General features: G+C 38.6%; 1 protein-coding gene across 7 annotated transcripts in view; it reads right to left on the reverse strand.

The window, feature by feature from the left end:
• FBXW11 (F-box and WD repeat domain containing 11) overlaps positions 1-17,497 on the reverse strand; it is a 76,254-nt gene that overhangs the window by 17,013 nt on the left and 41,744 nt on the right. For all 7 annotated transcript variants that reach the window (XM_074838096.1, XM_074838101.1, XM_074838103.1 and 4 more), the window contains 2 exons: positions 8,965-9,151; positions 8,066-8,156 (listed from right to left, as the gene is read on the reverse strand). In XM_074838096.1, the coding sequence (XP_074694197.1) occupies positions 8,066-8,156; positions 8,965-9,151 (278 nt within the window). The remainder of the gene's footprint in view (positions 1-8,065; positions 8,157-8,964; positions 9,152-17,497) is intronic.

Genomic DNA, 17,497 nt, shown 5'->3' on the forward strand with positions numbered 1-17,497 from the left:
ACCACACGGGGATGACTGCCTCACAGCAACAGATGACAAACTGCGTCAGCAGCAAAGCCTCCTTCCAAAGCAGCCCGCAGAGGTAGGAAAACCCTGCACGTAAAGCGGATCACCATCTTTCTTGTGAGTGTCATCAATTCTATAAACCACTGTTAAGGAGTAAAGTGCCCGTGTCAGGCTTGTAGCAGCAAAGACTAAAAACTCACAGACCACAGGAAGTGGATCAGCACTGGGGCAGGTATTGTATGTGGACAGCAATAAAATCCCTGCACCAAAGCAGTATGGCAGAAAAAGTACTTGCACTGTATCCAACATCCCCTTTGTAAAACACAACTGCTCCTTAGAGCAGCTGCAAAATGGAAATGATAAACAAGAAATTACGTGGTCAGTAAGGTCCACAGAGCTTACATCTCAACAGAGCAGCTGAAGAGGTTTGGCTGCAGGCATGGTACACCTGATTATGCATTCACTAGACTTGAGCATAGTGTCACCTGAGCCAGCGAACATGTCTTTGGAAGCAAGCAGCAGGGTATACAGATGTCCATACCAACATCTTGAACATAAACTGGCACTACTATTAGAAGAGAGAACACCGAGTGCTGCAAACCATACACCATCGCATCTTGCCATTTATTATCCCACTTTTACAATTAAGCATATTGCCTTTCCCTACTAATTCTCTTGCCCTATTTCACGGAAAAGCTGAACCAACGTGATTCATCATACACTACAAGACTCAGAAGAGTGACTAGATTTTGAATTTACTCTCAAAATGCTTTGAAAGGTGGATGGCAGCAGCTATACAACTGAGAGTTGCATGACACTGTGTCCCTCATATGCCAGCTGTTTAGTGTTTAAGTTAAAATCTGTACACTACCGATCCGAAAATGCAGGCACGACTGCTCATCAAAAGAATTTGCATATTCCACTGCCAAGAATTCTTCATATTTTAGATTATTCACAATTAAAACTGAGAGTCCAGAAGAAAACAAAAAGTTACATGGAAGAAATTATTGCCATGTTACAGGGCAAGAGGCAGTAAAAAGTAACATAGTAAACAAATGCAAGGAAGTAAACCTAAGCAAAGATTAATTCAAACCAGCAGTCAACTGATTTTTGGTATTTACCTCATTTCATGCAAACAGAAGTCAAGTAAGAATAAAAACCACCTTCACGAAGAATAACTGAAGCAAGTCTAACAAATAGAGAAATAGGGATTCACTATACCCCACTGACATGTAACGTATGCTAATTTTTATACATATGTATGTATACATTTAAAGTTCAGCATGCATTTGTTTAATACAAGCAGAAAGGCCCACTTTCACAAAAGAAAAAAATGGAAAAAACTTCCAATAACTGAAAAGTGGGCTTCTGGCTTGATTTATAAAAATCACAGTATACTCAGGCTATGTTTTGAAGAACACTCTGAAATCAAAGCGAGGCCAAAAAGCTAGGAGTGTACTACTGAGAGCGAGCCACTCTACGTCTGAACACTACATGGGGATTTCAGATCAGTTTGGGGTAAAATATCACGTTCAGTATGAACTCCAAGACCAGAAGAACAGCCATAAACACTGAAGTCCAAAAATCTAAACAATTCTACAGAAAAAGGAACGGGAAGCTTTTCCTAGCAAGTGTTACAATTAAATCATGATTTCTTGGCAGAATTCAAGACCTAAAAATTAAGTTCCTAACGTTTACAGCTGGTTAGATAAGATCCAAACGTGGACAATACAAATTGATGAAGTGTTGTCTCTTTCTACATGCGATTGATCCAATATGTATGAGGCTGCTCAAATGTCCACCAAGTAAAACTATTCCTGAGTCTCGCTGCAGCTTTGTGAACCCTTTTGAAAGCCACGTTTAAAAAGAACACACTTGTGATGCTGAGCACAACAAATCTGGACAGTAGAATATGCTAATGTCTTACAGAAGAAAGGGAGAAGACTTGCAGAAACTGCATTAAAGGCCCCTGACATACAAGGAATATAGGAAATCACTGTGGGAGAAAGCTGACAGTGTAATACTGACCATTTCATCAAGCATGATGAAAAGACAGCATGTTCTCCGAGTGTCAAAATGGTGTTACACACCAGAGAAAGCTTAGGCAAATCAGTTAAAAAGGCAACATAAACTGAAGTTTCAGACCTAAAGAACAGTAATTCAGTATTAGGACTATCTCACTGCCCAGGCTGGTGGTAGTGTCTGACTTGTTGAGGGAGACAGAACTGACCGCAGACATGGGACATGAGAGACTCTGATTACTCCCACGTAGATGAAGTGTAGCTCCATCATGTCCCCATGCCCTGCCCCATGCATCCGTTACTGGATGCTGTCAAGAGACAGGATGCTGTGCTAGCCAATCCTTGATCTAACCGCTACAGTTGCTATGTTTCTCCAGGGAGGGAGTAATGAATCCTCTCAGGAGAACCTGTAACACGACGATGCAGATGAACAAAGCAGTGCTCTTTCCTGAAAGGTCTGTCTTCTCTATCAAGCACCTCTGCAAACGCAGCCACAAAGCACGAGATCCCAAAAGAGAGTCAAGGGCAGTGTCTGATGAAGAAAACCTATTTCATCTCCGCAGCTGCATTGATCACAGTGACACTCACTGATGGGTCTCCCTGGTTTTCTCTTAAAGGATCCCCATTTCCACCAACTTCCATCAACTAGGTCTAACACACTTAAGAGTAAAATTTCAAGCTTTCAGGTTATAGATGCAACATCAAAATATACTAACTTTAAATGGACTCCTGCTTACACCAAAACGATAGAGGAGAAGTACTGCTGTCAACTTCCAGATCTAGAGAGGAAATGTTAAAAATACAAGCCAACAGCAATGAAAACAGAACAGTCCTCTGAGGCACTTCAAGGACACACGCATCTGGACTATACACAACACCTGACAAAGAACAATGCTGCTGAAAAACAAAGTTATTGCACCTTTTAGGTTCCATTGGAGACAATAAGTAAGTTTATGCACAACACCATAAAAATACAAAGTTCTGTTTAAACAGGTAGTTATCAGCCCCTATCAGAGCATAGGGACATTCAAAGTACTCAAATGGGAACAATAAATTCCTCTTTCAAATCTGCAGAAGAAAAACAGCAGTCTTAGTTTGCCCATTTGTGGAAAAAAGTAGATGTGACATGGGCAAAGCAAACAAAAAAAGCCAAGCCGGGGATCCATTCCATGCTAGGGGCATCCGAAAGGAGTCTTCTGCCCCATTCAGATGCAAGAGCTGAAATCTGTGCCACGCACAAGAACTTGGTCCCTGCTGCTCAAAAGTCTCTCCTTTCCTTGGCTATTTTCATTTTTAAGAAATGCCTTTTGGAATGTGCCTGTGGAGTAGAGACTTCACAGGCTGGCTGAAAAGATTTCTAGGCATATAATGCCGATCAGATTCTCCACACACACGCACATAAAATTTCTTGAGCATCATAATTAGAACAGTACTAATCAAACCCATTTCCCTCAGAAATTATACACTGCAACTTTCATAAACAAAGATCTCCCAATGCTGGCAGCGACAGGGTGAGAACTGACTTTTCCCCCCTTTTCAAATTTTCGCAATGCTTTAAAATTTTAGTTCCAGTCCCTAAGATCTGAACTTTTTAAAAATTCAGAAGAGTCGTGGTGTTTATCTGATGGCCTGGCGCCACATTTTCCTAAAATCTTTGGTAAAATTGTATTTTAATTCTCATCTTAATTAGGTGGACCTAAGTCTCCATGGAAACAAGATGAGGGCACTTGCCATGTGCCTAAAGATAAGGGGAACATTTATGAAATAAGTCTTCTCAACCCATCACAAGAAATAGATATTTGTGCTAATCCTGAGGGGAAAACAGAATAGTTGGCCAAGCTTCACAAATAATATGGAAAAAATCCAGGGACTTGGGGTTCTGGAATCAGCAGTATTACACTTCCCATGCTGGCAACGTGCCGATTAACACAGTCCCATTGAAACAGCTGACCTCCCCCACAAGGCTTTGGGCCTGCACCCAGGCACAGGACACCCCGCATCAACCAGATCACCTCCATAAACAAGGTCTTGCAAACCCAGGTTCGACTTTCTAGGATAAGCCCCAAATCAGGTTCTCCCTTTAAAAAAAGCTCCTAAAGAAGCTTGGCAATTCAACATCTGACTTGGAGACATTTAAAATTGCTGGACCACCACTTGTGAAATGAAACCTAATTAAATATTTGGCTTCACAGCGGAGGTGGAGAGTAACCACCTCTTTCCAAGAATTTGGTTTCAGATCTCTAAATGTCCTCTTATTTTCAAACCCAATGATTTCAGAAGTGACATTATGTTCCTAAAATGTGTTTGGCATGAAATAAACATTGGCACTAATAAATTTTCAGAGAGGCAAGGGAACCTCATTTTGCCAAATCATTGCCTGTATTACCTTGCAGCTAACAATGCTTTGTGGTTGCATGGACTTTTGACCCCAAATGCAAATAGAGCCCAAGGGAAAGAATTCAAATTTGCTATTTATCATTCCTCATTTTTCCTTCCAATTGTTAATTCAGGTTTTGTATTACTTTACAAATTCTGTCAGTCAATCCAAAGGAAGGAGCACATTCTCCCCTGAGCTTATCTCTACCCACAACCCAATTTAGTAGCAGATGCAGTAAATTAATAACTCATCATTAGAAACAGTCTAGCAGAATTTCATTAATCTTTGTGGTCCACAGGTAAAATACTGAATGACGAGATTTTTGTGTTACATCAAATATATTTTACTGTATTAAAAAATCAAGTCCTTTGGGCACAAGATAAATGTCATAAAAATACTTATATAATTATATAAATGGTAATATGGTAGCCTTTGGCTCTTCACTAGCTCCCTAAACTCTGACCCTCTGACAGAAACAGGAAGATCATATTAAAGGTCCAGGCAAATATTTGCAGAAAAAACATTTTATTATTCAGAGATACAAAATTCTTCATCACAGCTAAGATGAAAGACTTATTTAAGAGCTTCTGCACATTGCTTTGAAAACTGAAGGAATGGGAAAAGTATGAAACTGAAGGAGAACATGACTTTAGGCTTAAAAACAGAATAAGGGGAGGAAAAAGTTAAGAAGTGCTCCTAATCTTATAGCTAAGTTTTGTTGTTATCATTACTCACCATCTACATTTTTAAGCAGTGTTAAAAGCTTCTTTTGACAATCCTTTAGGGAAGCAATTTGTGAAAAGTGCTTTAAAGGGTGATTTACTAGAAAAATTGTAATAGACTTTTGGAAGTGGAAGAATTATTGGACCCTCGACTATTAGCAGAAACACTAACCCCACTCCAGGCTGGAAACCTGGAAAACAGCAATATTTCAGAAGGCTTAAAGGAAATATGTAAACAGGGAGAAATTTGACATGGCACAAGACCCCCATCCTCCTGCCTTCCCCCTCCAGTTCAGCAGCTTCGAAGAACCAGGAGTGGGAAACGCGCTGCCTGTATAAACTGAGCAGTGATGATTCTGGAAGTAGCCATTAGCGTTCAGAGAGAGAGACTTCACCACTCCTGAAGACCGGACAAAGACGCATTTGTTTCCTGAATTTGGGCAAACAGAGGCTTATACTTACTTTTGCTAAAGTGAAATTCAGAGGCAAGAGCCCACAGCTGACAGGTCCTGGCCCCTTTCAGCTTTACTGCTCTACCAAAGTATCCATGAGCCATGGACAGCGTGGAGGTTAGTTGCCAATACCTTAAATTCTACCCCAAGTGATTGACAACCACTAACGACCGAAGGTTTTTCACAGGTTTAGAGACACAAGCATGGAATGGCAAGTATAGAACTAGAGGAGATTTTCCCTGAACAGCCCTAATTCTGCTTCTCTGTTCTTGCCTCCCTCCATCTGAGTCTGGGACACACTGGAGTTCCCTGCACGCTCCAGTAATATTTAACATCGTTAAGGATATAAGCATTAGATAGAAACTATGGAAATCATATGTAAAAGTAGCTGGATTGCCAGGCAGTTTGGAATGGGCAGAAACTATGGCAACAGCTTACAGTTTACTCTTTGTACACCACAGAAAAGACAACTCTTTTCCCACGCTCATTACTCACATTACTATTTTTAAGTACTAGTGGCATGGCATGTTTTACATACAGCACACTATATCGTGCCAGCTCCATCTCAAAGCTTGTCATGAGATAACCCCTTACTCTGCATATTCTACATTTATCACATCATCCACCCGAGCATTATATAATGAAAAATAAAAATTTATGACTTGAAACTGTGAAAGAAAGTTAGGGTTCAAAAGAGCATTACAAATCTGTGTTACTTTACTTCCAAACACCAATTTTGAATGCATGAGCCCTTACTTTTCAGGCTGTGAGGTGCACATTTTTCTCCTAATTTGAAGGTTTAATATATTTATTGTTAATGTAATGGAATTTAGTTTAAGAGACATGTTCATTACTACAATATGTTTATAGTGGTACACCCTTTCCCCACTCCAGATATTTAGAGACTGAAAATTTTTTACATTTAATATTGATATTGGTGATGAGAGAAGCATGAGGGTTTGGGGTTTTTCCTACTTATTTCATTCTAGCAAGAATTATTCAGTTCAGGAGCTTCATTTCTGTGCATTATACCAGCAAATCTACAGCAACTAAAGAATCAAAGTATTAAATAGCATATTGTGACAGTTCAAATGGCCTCAGAAAGTCCTCAGAACACCTCGAAGGAATACTCTCATCTCTAACAATAAGAGTTCTTACACAAGTGTTCCACTTCAGGTAAACAAATTAGTTTCAGAAGAATAACTTTTAAAATTTGAGCTATAATAATGCTGAGCTATTTCAGTGTTTCACACAAAGGTTTTCACACTGCTTTTTGCCCATTTTCTTTACTGAACTATGCCAGAATTTCGCAGAAAGCAGTCAAATATCACATTAAGAGTTCTCCTTAATCCCATGGGCTTCTTATTGCAATATCACTCTGCCATTCCTTACAGGGAGAAAACATCTCCCTTCAAATAATAAAATGCATACCATTCAGCTCACAAGTAAATAGCAAGTTTGGTATTATTTTGCCTAGGCTACATTTTATGCTTAGTTCTTTTATCTTCATATGTTTATAAGTTGTGCAGCAAGGGTTATAAAATTGAAAAGTGGAGTATGTTTTCCAGCAGATACATTTTACAGATAGGTTAAGAGTTCTGAATAATTTTGTTTACTGAGTGCCAAGCAACACAAATTCACATTTGCCATAGCAGAATGATTCCATTAGTTCACATCTGTCTTAAACATCAAAACACGTGTTTCCCCACTAATGAATCTCAGACCAATAATTTCACATCCATCACGTGGTTGAAATAAATCCATTACAGTCTGTGGTATAACTTACGAGTTTTGTGGTGGGTACACAGCAAACTGAGCAAGACAGATTTTCTACCAGTAGGCAAAATACTAAGATGATCCTGATTTATCAGAAACATTTTAAATGAGCGAGCAAGCCCAACTTCATAAATCTTAAGCAAGATAAGGAAAATTTTATAATCGAAGAAAAGAACAGTCATTTCTGCAGTTTCTTTACCCAGGTTTATTGTCGTAGGACTGATTATTGTTCTCATCAAACCACTGGAGGGGAAAAAAAATCCCATATGGTAAAGAAAGCTGTATTTGCAACAGTCACCACTTTAGAATTAGTAAGTTACTAAATGAGCAATGTTTTAAATGATTGGTGTTTAAGGCATTAACCCTCGGATCACCTAAGGGAGTGTAACATTAGAACATTCAGCAATACATGGAATTGTCTTAAGAGTAGTGTGTGTCCTAAAACGGCTATTTTATTAAAATCCATAGTCCCAGAAGAGTTCCAAAAATCCTTAAATGCAAAAAGGATGGTGTTAACACTTAATGCACATACTGTGGCAGTAAGTTGCTGAGGGTGTTTTTTTACATTGTCTGAAGAGCCAGAACTCACAAAGTAGTAGTGATACAAATACACCATAGCTTCACTGCTCCAACAGGCACCACCTTTGAAACACTAACGTTACAATATGCAACATTATTTCTCCTGAAGATGATATATATCAGAAAACGTACCTCTATATCCTGTATTATCTTTGGGTATAAGGACCTGTAAAATGAATTTGGGGGGCCATCTGTTGGTCTGTTTTTAAACAGGTACTGATCCCTAGAAAGAACCAGAAACATATTTTTCAATGTATCACAAAGAATCCAAACTTTAAAGGAATTCAAAATCTGCAGAGAACAAAACCTTATGACATACTCTCACAGAATACTTTTAAGAATTTTTAGTACTGCCATTACAAGCCTTGTGACTTTACAATTTGACAGCTGTATTTAAAATGTCCAAGACTAAAAAGAGAACAAGTATATTCCTTATGGTTTTCCAAATTAGGGTTCACTGCTTCGTAAGGCTTTAGCCAGCAGGGTGTCAGCCTCTTGCTCTTTACAGTATGCATTTCCTTAGGCACACCACTAGAGAGCACAGAAAAACAGGTTTCTAAATTAGAACATGGTATCTCTTCAGGTACTCGGTAAAGAATAGAAATACTTCATTGCAACAAACATAAATGATTTCTCTTTGAGATAGGCTTCTGCAATCCAATCAGTTATTTTAAATTTTTAGAAAAAAAAAGTTTAACTGGAAATACTTTGCTCGAGAAAACATGTTGTCGCTAGATTTTTTGTGAGCTAGTTGTTAGTTCTCCCTGCAAAACAGAAATTACAAATTTGCAGACAGACTTACCGCAAGAAAGTGTTGAAAACACTGGTGCACAAAAGAACAAGGAACACAGCCACAGTAGAAATGGGAGCTGACAAACTTTCGCCGTAGCTACCTCCACTAGTCAGCAGCAGAGATAAGGATCTCAGTGATAACAATTTACTATAAGCTTACTTTTTGGCAGAGCTTGTGATTAGGGAAATTTGTAAAGAACGTTTTAAAAAGTGAATTTAGTTATTGTCAAGGTACTTACCAACCCCTTCTTTCTGACAGTCCCTTCCATAGCGGATCTGTGCGTACCATTCTTTCAATCAATTTTTTCCATAGCATTCCCTCAGAGATGACTCTCTGCCATTCCTTACATACCAGCTCTGCTGCACAGAGCGATCTGGCATCAAGATAGGAAAGGATGTTTTCTGCTATGTGATCTAAGCCTTGCTCTACAAAGAAATAAAGGCAATCAAAATGTCAATCACTTCACAGTAAACTACTGAACAAGTTTTGCAATACATTCAGAGAAAGCCAACACAGCTTTAAGGCACTGGAGCAATGTGATAAATTATCAAAGGTAGAAGCACCAGTTACAAACTAATCCAAACAGGTACACCAAAACACCTCGAGCACTTCACTCCTTTCCTAGTACAGTCTGCCTACTGGACTGTCCCATTTCCACAGAGGGAGAACAAATGCAAACCAAAATTCAGCATAGTATGCAAGCCGCAGAAAGCATTTTGCTTCTCCTGGGCATAGAATCCTGGACTTTTTGGGCACATAATGCACTGCGCTACATGAGCTAAAAAGATAATCATCTTCAAGCAGGTGCTTTACTAAGCAGCAGTAATAAAAAATTAAAATACTGATTCTTTTACTATTCCCTTACATAAAACAATAGATAATTCAACCCAGCAGAAGACAGGACTCCACAGAAACAAATACAGACGTGTCCAGTAGAACCACAGGCAAAGATTCTGCAAAAACTTTCTTGCATCAAATGCAAGAACATCTTTTCTAAGTTCTTTCTGTAATCTGCAGGTGCCAAATCCACTCCTGCATTTTGTTCAGGACTCTGGTGGTAGAGCATATGCCAGAGACACCACACCCTGCAGTCTAATGTAGGAAGGGGAAATAAATGAGAATGAGTTTGAGAGTAATTCATTAATTGCAAATGGTGCTTTAACATCCAAGGCAGTTATCCCGATTCATGGTTTACCATCACTAGACTCCATACTTGTAGAAATTACTACTGAATAACTTATACCAGAAGCTGGGGGTTTTGAGGCTTCTCTTCAGCTAGAGAAAAATTCAAGGGGGACAAGTTTTTTGAAACAACTTCAGGTTGAATAAATCAGAATGTAACATTAAATACAGCATTGATTTTGGGTCCAATGAATGCAATTGCCTCCAGTGTGAGAATCAGCTGAGAAACCTCAGGATCAGCAGGAGTCAACTCTCAAATAATGAGAGGTGACAGCTCAGCTTCTGCACCATAAATTCCAGTGCAAAGTAAATTTAGTTTAGCTGCACAAAAGTTTCCCAATGTATTTACAATAGCCCTATGAACAGATATTATCTTAGCATCTTTTCTGCATCTACTGCGCTCCCACCCGTGGGGCACACTACCTTCTACAGCAACAGAGAGATGTGTGGGTCTGCGTACTGCTGATTTGATGATGGTAGCTTTACTGGGTCAGAGAATGAGCTCAGCAATATACCACAAGAGAACTCCCAAGTAAAACAACATTACTCCAAATGAAAGCCCTTTGGCAGCACTTAGACATCCCAGAAATAAGATCTACCTGAGTGACTCTCATGCTCTAATTTCACCTGCAGCACAAGGTATGTTGGTCAACAGGCAATAGTTATTAGTGGACTGGAGAAACACTGACTTTCATCATGAAGATTCTAGCTACCAGGAGCAGCTTACTAACCCCCCTGGTCCTTTTATAACACGGTAGGGTTAGATTTAAATAGTAAATGCACTCAACATGCCAGCAGTTCAAATATACCAGAATTGGGGTCCTGCCCATTGATGCAGGTCTATGTAAGGAAGTGTGCTGCAATATATTATTTCATAAATATCAGTTAGCACTTATCCAAAAACACTAGGTACTTAAGCTGAAGGTGATAGAAAAAATAAGCACATCAATAAATATGATGAATACAGTAAGCTGCCACCACAGATCTATCAAGACATAAAACAGGTGGAATGCTACATGCATTTGATTATGGTCTTTGCCTAGATCTTGTCTCCTGCTGAGGGTGTTAGATTTAAAAACATGTAGTTGAGTAAAGGTATGTACATAAAAACCACTTAGATAACATACTGGCACTAAATATAAAATGGCAATCAAACTTTTCTTGTTCATATTCTAACTACAGTGTCATTGGTCCCACAAAAAAATCACTGGTAAGTCTGTTACTTATTTCAAAGGACCTACAATTTTACTTTCCCAAAAACTCCACTAAATCAGAGATCTAGAATAACTCCCATTTTCGTGAATAACGTATGCCAGTTGGCCAAGCATGAAAAAAAATCTTTCAAACTAGGAGACGGCGACCTTTTTAATTTTCCACTTTATCTCATGACAGCCTACTTTAGGCTTCAAATAGTCCCGAAAAATCAAAGAAGCTACTGTTAATTTTTTTAAAAATTAAGAAAGTGTGTTCATAGTCCACTGCACACTAAATTTGGCATGGCCTTCGTAAAAATGAACAGCAATAGAACGGAGAAACCAATCCATGTAGTTTAAAAGCATTTGTTCATTTCTTCTACATCATTTAAACAACTTTAAAAAGACTTTGAAGAATGGTGAAAGCTCCTACGATAGAAAGTAAATTGGGTTTATACAATTTTTTCAATACCAGTCATAGTAACAGTTTCAAATAACTGAAATGCAACAAGGTCCAAATAACTGGTGGGTCTCAAATCTAACCACTTCCAACCCAGCAGATTCTCTCCTAACAATACCATGTCTCAGAGCAGCTTTAAGCTGCACCATCTCCTACATCAGCGGTTTGAAGAAAACGCCAGGGCATTTAAATACATTGTAAAAGGGGTCTTCCAGTCTGCTGCACCCCAATGTTTCTAGTACGTGATTTGAAGCAGTTCTCAAAGGTTTTCCAGAAAATATAATCATTGCAAGGTCATTTTCAAGAGTTAGTTTAAAATCATGAATGCTTGGGTATCAAGATGACAAACTAATTAATTGTGCACAGCTAGACAAAAAATAAACAGGTCTGCTGAGTAAGCATTACTCTGATTTTGCCTGAACAGGGCACACACCATGTTTTCATGGGAACAGATCTAAGTTATTTTAGACCTAGTACAAAATAGTTGTGTTCAACAACTTAAGATCAGCCTATACAAAGGAAGTCACTGTCTTAACATATCTATAATGCTGTAATCACCCAACGCAGTGCTCTACATATTTTCCCAGCACAGAGCACATTACATTTTAAAGAAGAAGCATCTTCTACATAAAGCACTGCAGTTCCCAAAGCAAACAGTGCAGAGGATATGGCAATTAACTATCATAATTGCAAGCTCTGCATCAGTAGAGCAGTACACTGAGGTTCCTATACAAAAGGTGTTTAAGGCTCCCATCGCCCTGCACTGTTTTTCTTTGAATACCCACTATACAACATCTGAGCCTAGATCACCCTCCCCTCCCTCTCCAGAGTACTAAGTTAGTGCATTGACTATCCTCCCAGCATGTGTACCACAGTCCAAGGCTAAACGTGTATTCACATTTACCCCACACAGGGATATTTAGTCAAATCATTAGTTAATAAATGAGACTATAGTGCTAAGAAATGACAGAATTGATAATGACTGCAAAGTTTGGAAGAAGTTAGAAGAAACTAGGAGTAAACACCAAAGTAAGTACAGTTAAACCAGCAGACCCAAAAATTATTAAAAAGATTGTTTCTACAAAATGTGGCAGAATGACAAGTGCACCGACTTTCAGCTTCCGGCTCTCTGAGATACAAGGATGCCGTCCTGTCCCTTCTGTGTGAAAGGCATTTTTAATCAGCAGTGGCGCGGCAGAAGAGCGGAAGCACACATCAAATTAACCTTTGCAGATGACCTTAAGCCCCTTTTGTTAGAAGAAAAGCACACTCCAGCTATGCCTGCGTCCCAAAAAAGCCAGGAGCACAAGATACACTGATGACAGGCAAATCTTTCAATGTCTGCACTTTTAAGGTGTAAAATTCTTTACTCATGCACCTTAAAGATTGCAAATGAATGAGCAAATTAATGATGCAAAGTTCATCAAATAAACTGTCTGTACAGCCAAAGAAACAGCCATCCTTAGGCCCATTTTGGTCAAGACACTGCTATTTAGTGCTAGTAAAGATGGGACGACAGGATCCGTGCTGAACATCTACTGGATGCTTTTCTCATTCCAAAGTTGAGAAGTGTAATTTTGCATAATTGGCATGATTTAGTAAAACAATTATCATATGTATACTAACCTTCTTAGATGAGGGAAACTTAAATGCTTTTAGTCAAAGAGCACTAAGCAAACTGTAACTCTGCACTTATTTCAACCACGTACTTAAAGAAAGGTTATGGGGCAAAGTAGCCACACTGACACTTGAATATATTGTTAACACTTTGCTTACAGTTTTGAGCAATATTTGAAATGTAAAGATCATGAACATGTCAGATGTGAAATGAACAACTGCCAAGGGAGAAAGTGACAGACAAATAGAAGAAGTTCAAATTATATTTGTGCACAAAATAATATTTTAGAAGTTTATCTGTTACTGCCATCTCCTGGCAACAAACTAAATAATTATCCTCTGCCAAAAGAGAGATGAGAACTCTAAGGAGCTGTAAAGTTACTAATAACCAACCTCATAAAAAGGCTACGCTGCCAAACAGCCTCTGAACTCAACAAGTGGATGGTTCTGTGGTTTTTTTGTTGTTGTTGGTTTTGGGTTTTTCCCCCTATTCTAACACACCTGCATCATCTTTCAGAAGACACTGAACAAGTCAGCTTGAGAGTGGAACTTGAAATGCCTTTCAGAGTCAGGACTACTGCACCACTTGTCTATCGATAGCAGGCAAGTGGTTTTGAATCAAGCACAAACACTTTAGGAGTTCCATATGCAGCACACAGCATAGTCCGTTATTAGAAATCCACGTTGTATTTTAAATCCTTTGCACAAGTAAGAACATACATGTCATTTAAGTAGTTTCAGAAGAATTTGATTTAGTCTACCAATTTTGAGATCATAAAAAAAGTATTTGGATCACAGTCACGATGGTAGACAACACACACCACTTTCTATCCTAACACCTTTCAACATGAGGCAAACATAGAATTGTTGAAGTCCATGGTTTTATGATTTCCTACCTAGAAATGAACGTGACGTCCGAGTAATACAACGTGTGCATTCATCAACTTACATTCAACTGCTTTTAGTTTTCTTTTCCTTGTGAAATACAATTTTTGCAAAAAGATAGTTCTCCAGATTAAATGATTAAGAACAATGGTACATGACAAAGCAGGAATATTGTGCACTTGTTCAGTCTTTCACACAACTGCGTTTGAAAGAGTAATAACTAATCCTCTGAAAAACAGCCGCAAAAATCTGGATCCAAAGCCACCTCTCATGCTTCAAGTCTGGAAATGCGACCTGTGTGACCAAGGTATCACCAACAATTCATCCAAAAGCTAAGCCTTTCTTGGAGAGATCAGCGTTGCCATTTCTGGCTGTCAATAAGTTGATTTGAAGCAGAGGTGAAGAGCTGGCAAACCACTGCTGAGGCACCAGGAGTCATTAATGCCATTTCCTCAGACAAAGGGAGGTAAAAACCCCACCGTGCCACCGGAGAGCTGCATCCCAAACCAAAGCCTCTCCTCCACTTCGGGAAACAGTGTGACAGCGACTCTACTCCAGAGTGCAAATGGCACTGGATATTACGATGTGTTTGGTGGCTTTTTGTGGCATGAGCAGAACTGAGAAATATCAGGCTAAGACTCAGGTCCTTCTCAAAATTCAATTTAAAACAAATCATTTCACTGTAACAGACATACCAAGCAGTTAGAGACAGGGCTGAAACACTGTTCCTAAGGAGAGTAACTCTCCAAATAAACTCAAAGTACAAGATAAATCCTCCTTAGAAGACTTTTGTTTTCTACGGGTTAGGAATGTTCTCAAGAAGATTTAGACTTGACTGCTATCTGCAGAAGGATGTTTTATGGAACTATCAGACTGAGTGTTTGGAGAGACAAAAACCAAGTGACAAGTGCTCAGGCTTGGTTTTATTCACCTCACTAACCCAAGGCTTTTTCAGACTCTGCTTGTGGTGTAATCCTAGTACCAAATGCTCGTTAATGCTTAATTGAACTAAACCAAGGTTTTCAATAAAAGCTAACTGCCATCAACTACCACATCTCCACACCAGCGCTAACACACACACACGTGTATGCGTATCAGTCTGGGACTGTACACTTTTAACACATACAGCCTGCTCATTATGGAGTCAGTAATTCATTGGGGTTTAAGTATCAACTGTGAATTACTAGGCAGAAGCCCTTTATTAAGATGCGTAATTTTCACAATTGTGCATAACACCGGCCACAGTTAAAAACAGATTTTTAAAAATTCAGAAACTCAAGTGTTTTCTGATGTTAAAATATGGCAATCTTCTATGAATACAGCGAGCCTTGAAAGCTGCATGCTGAGCACAAATACACAAATGCTTTCCTTTGCCACCAAGTCTATTCTAAAGATTTTTACTGCTTGCAAAAGCACACAGATTTAAATGGTTCACATTAAAAAAGACATCAAGTAAAATATTTACCCTAATTAACATAGTAGGAACAGGTCCAAAGCACAGATACTTAGACAGGCATACTATAATTATTTCAGACAACATGCAGGACTTTAAGTCACATTAAGGCCTGAAACAGCTGCATATACCTATTTTACATTAAAAGACAGTGAGCATTTAGTTTTATAAACAGTTTCTGAAATAGGTACTAAAACCTATGAATTTTCTTTAGTAAAATGCATCTAGCATTTGCTGGTACACTCTTCAAAGAAAAACATTACTCCCAACTCTTATGCCTCTACAAGAGCTTTTGCAGTGTTATAGAAAATGGTGAAAAATCACAGCTGCTGTTGACTATAGGTACCAGATTACGGTTTGGTTGAATTTCAGTAATAAATTAAAACAATTAAAATCCACAAGGATTTCAAAGTTCAATGTGTAAATATCACTTTGTACGAAAATAAAACCCAAATGTGGGATGTCAACTCCATAAAACTGACTAACATTAGATACGAAACAGTCACTTAGATCACGCAATTGCACAGGCTTTTATTATTTTAGAAACAAATTTCAAAAGAAGCCTGGCAGGGTTTCACTTGCCTAACACAGCATATGGTTCTCTTAGTTTTAACACACAAAACAGATATGAAAGGGACTTTCTTTCCTAATCAAGGGTGACAAGGCAGTGCTCAAGGGTCAAAGCTGTAATTCGATTAAGGAAGGGGTACAATTCGGATGAGACCATGCAAGGAATATTAAGATTAACATCTTAAAGATAATTAAGAGAATCACAAGCACAGAGGTGATGTAAGTTATTCTTGCAATTATGCTGTCCATTATTCACCACTGTCTTTTGAGAGTTGTTTTTGACATGCTAGAGGAAGCACCATTGGCAGATGTGGAAAAACAATGAGTACAGGCTTCTGAGCCACCCTGATCACTGGGATTTGCAACAGTTGATACAGGATTAGTCATACTCCACGACAGTGATTAGCAGTAAAGGAAAGAGCCCAACCACAGCCCAACTTGTAAGAACAGACCCTGCAGACTAAACATTCTGCCACCACTTACAGAAAAGCACACAAGAATTATCACTTTTTTCCACTCAAGTGAAGGGAAGCCAGATACCACAAACTTTTTCCATTTTTCCTGCATTCTCACAGGTGTAAAATCAGTAGGAACTGTAGCAAGCAAAAACTACTTCCGTTTAAAACAAAGGAATTTTACTTAAGACAAGTGGAACTAGCTTTTAAAAGGTAGTACTTCACTGTTATCTTTTAATGTGATGTTAGGCCAACATTGGATTGATTTCAATTAGCTCATATTAAGTTCTTGGGTAAATTTATACAGACATTCTTCACACACCACATTACATTCAAGAAAGGCTGATTATGGGAACAGTTCCCAGTATTCACATCTTTAAAAAACAATGAAAGTTGTAAACATAAATATATATTTATATATACACAAGTGTGGTGTAAATAAGTGTCAGCTTATGCAGCTCCCAAAAATTTCTTAGGAATAAATATATAATATGAAAGAACTGTATAACTCTGTATCAGCCCTGAGGTATAAAAGCAAACAAAATAAAATTGTAATTGAAGCTCATACTTGCACATGATCACCATGACTGTCTACTTCACTTTATCTTTTAGTTAATCCCAGATGCTCCCTAGAGAAATCAATATTCAATATTTTGAAAACAAGCTGATACCAGGAAAGTCCATACACACAAGACCACCTAACCACACCGATGGCTACAAAAGCTTCAGAGCTTGTAATAAGATCAACCTTTAAAGAAACTTTACTTCAGTGGTGCCTGTGCTCAAGAAATTACCACTTTCCAATTCCTTTTACAATTTGTATCACCTCCTCATCCGCCCCCACTGTTCACTGTTGTATCTTGGTATTCTTGGGATAACATCCACAGTCTACTCACTCAGGGGCAGGTGTGAATCTGTGCTATTATACTGCCAGTGGCAAACAGAACATTTTGACC

The sequence above is a fragment of the Strix aluco genome, chromosome 13 (genome assembly GCF_031877795.1).
Source record: "Strix aluco isolate bStrAlu1 chromosome 13, bStrAlu1.hap1, whole genome shotgun sequence".
NCBI classification, from domain to species: domain Eukaryota; kingdom Metazoa; phylum Chordata; class Aves; order Strigiformes; family Strigidae; genus Strix; species Strix aluco.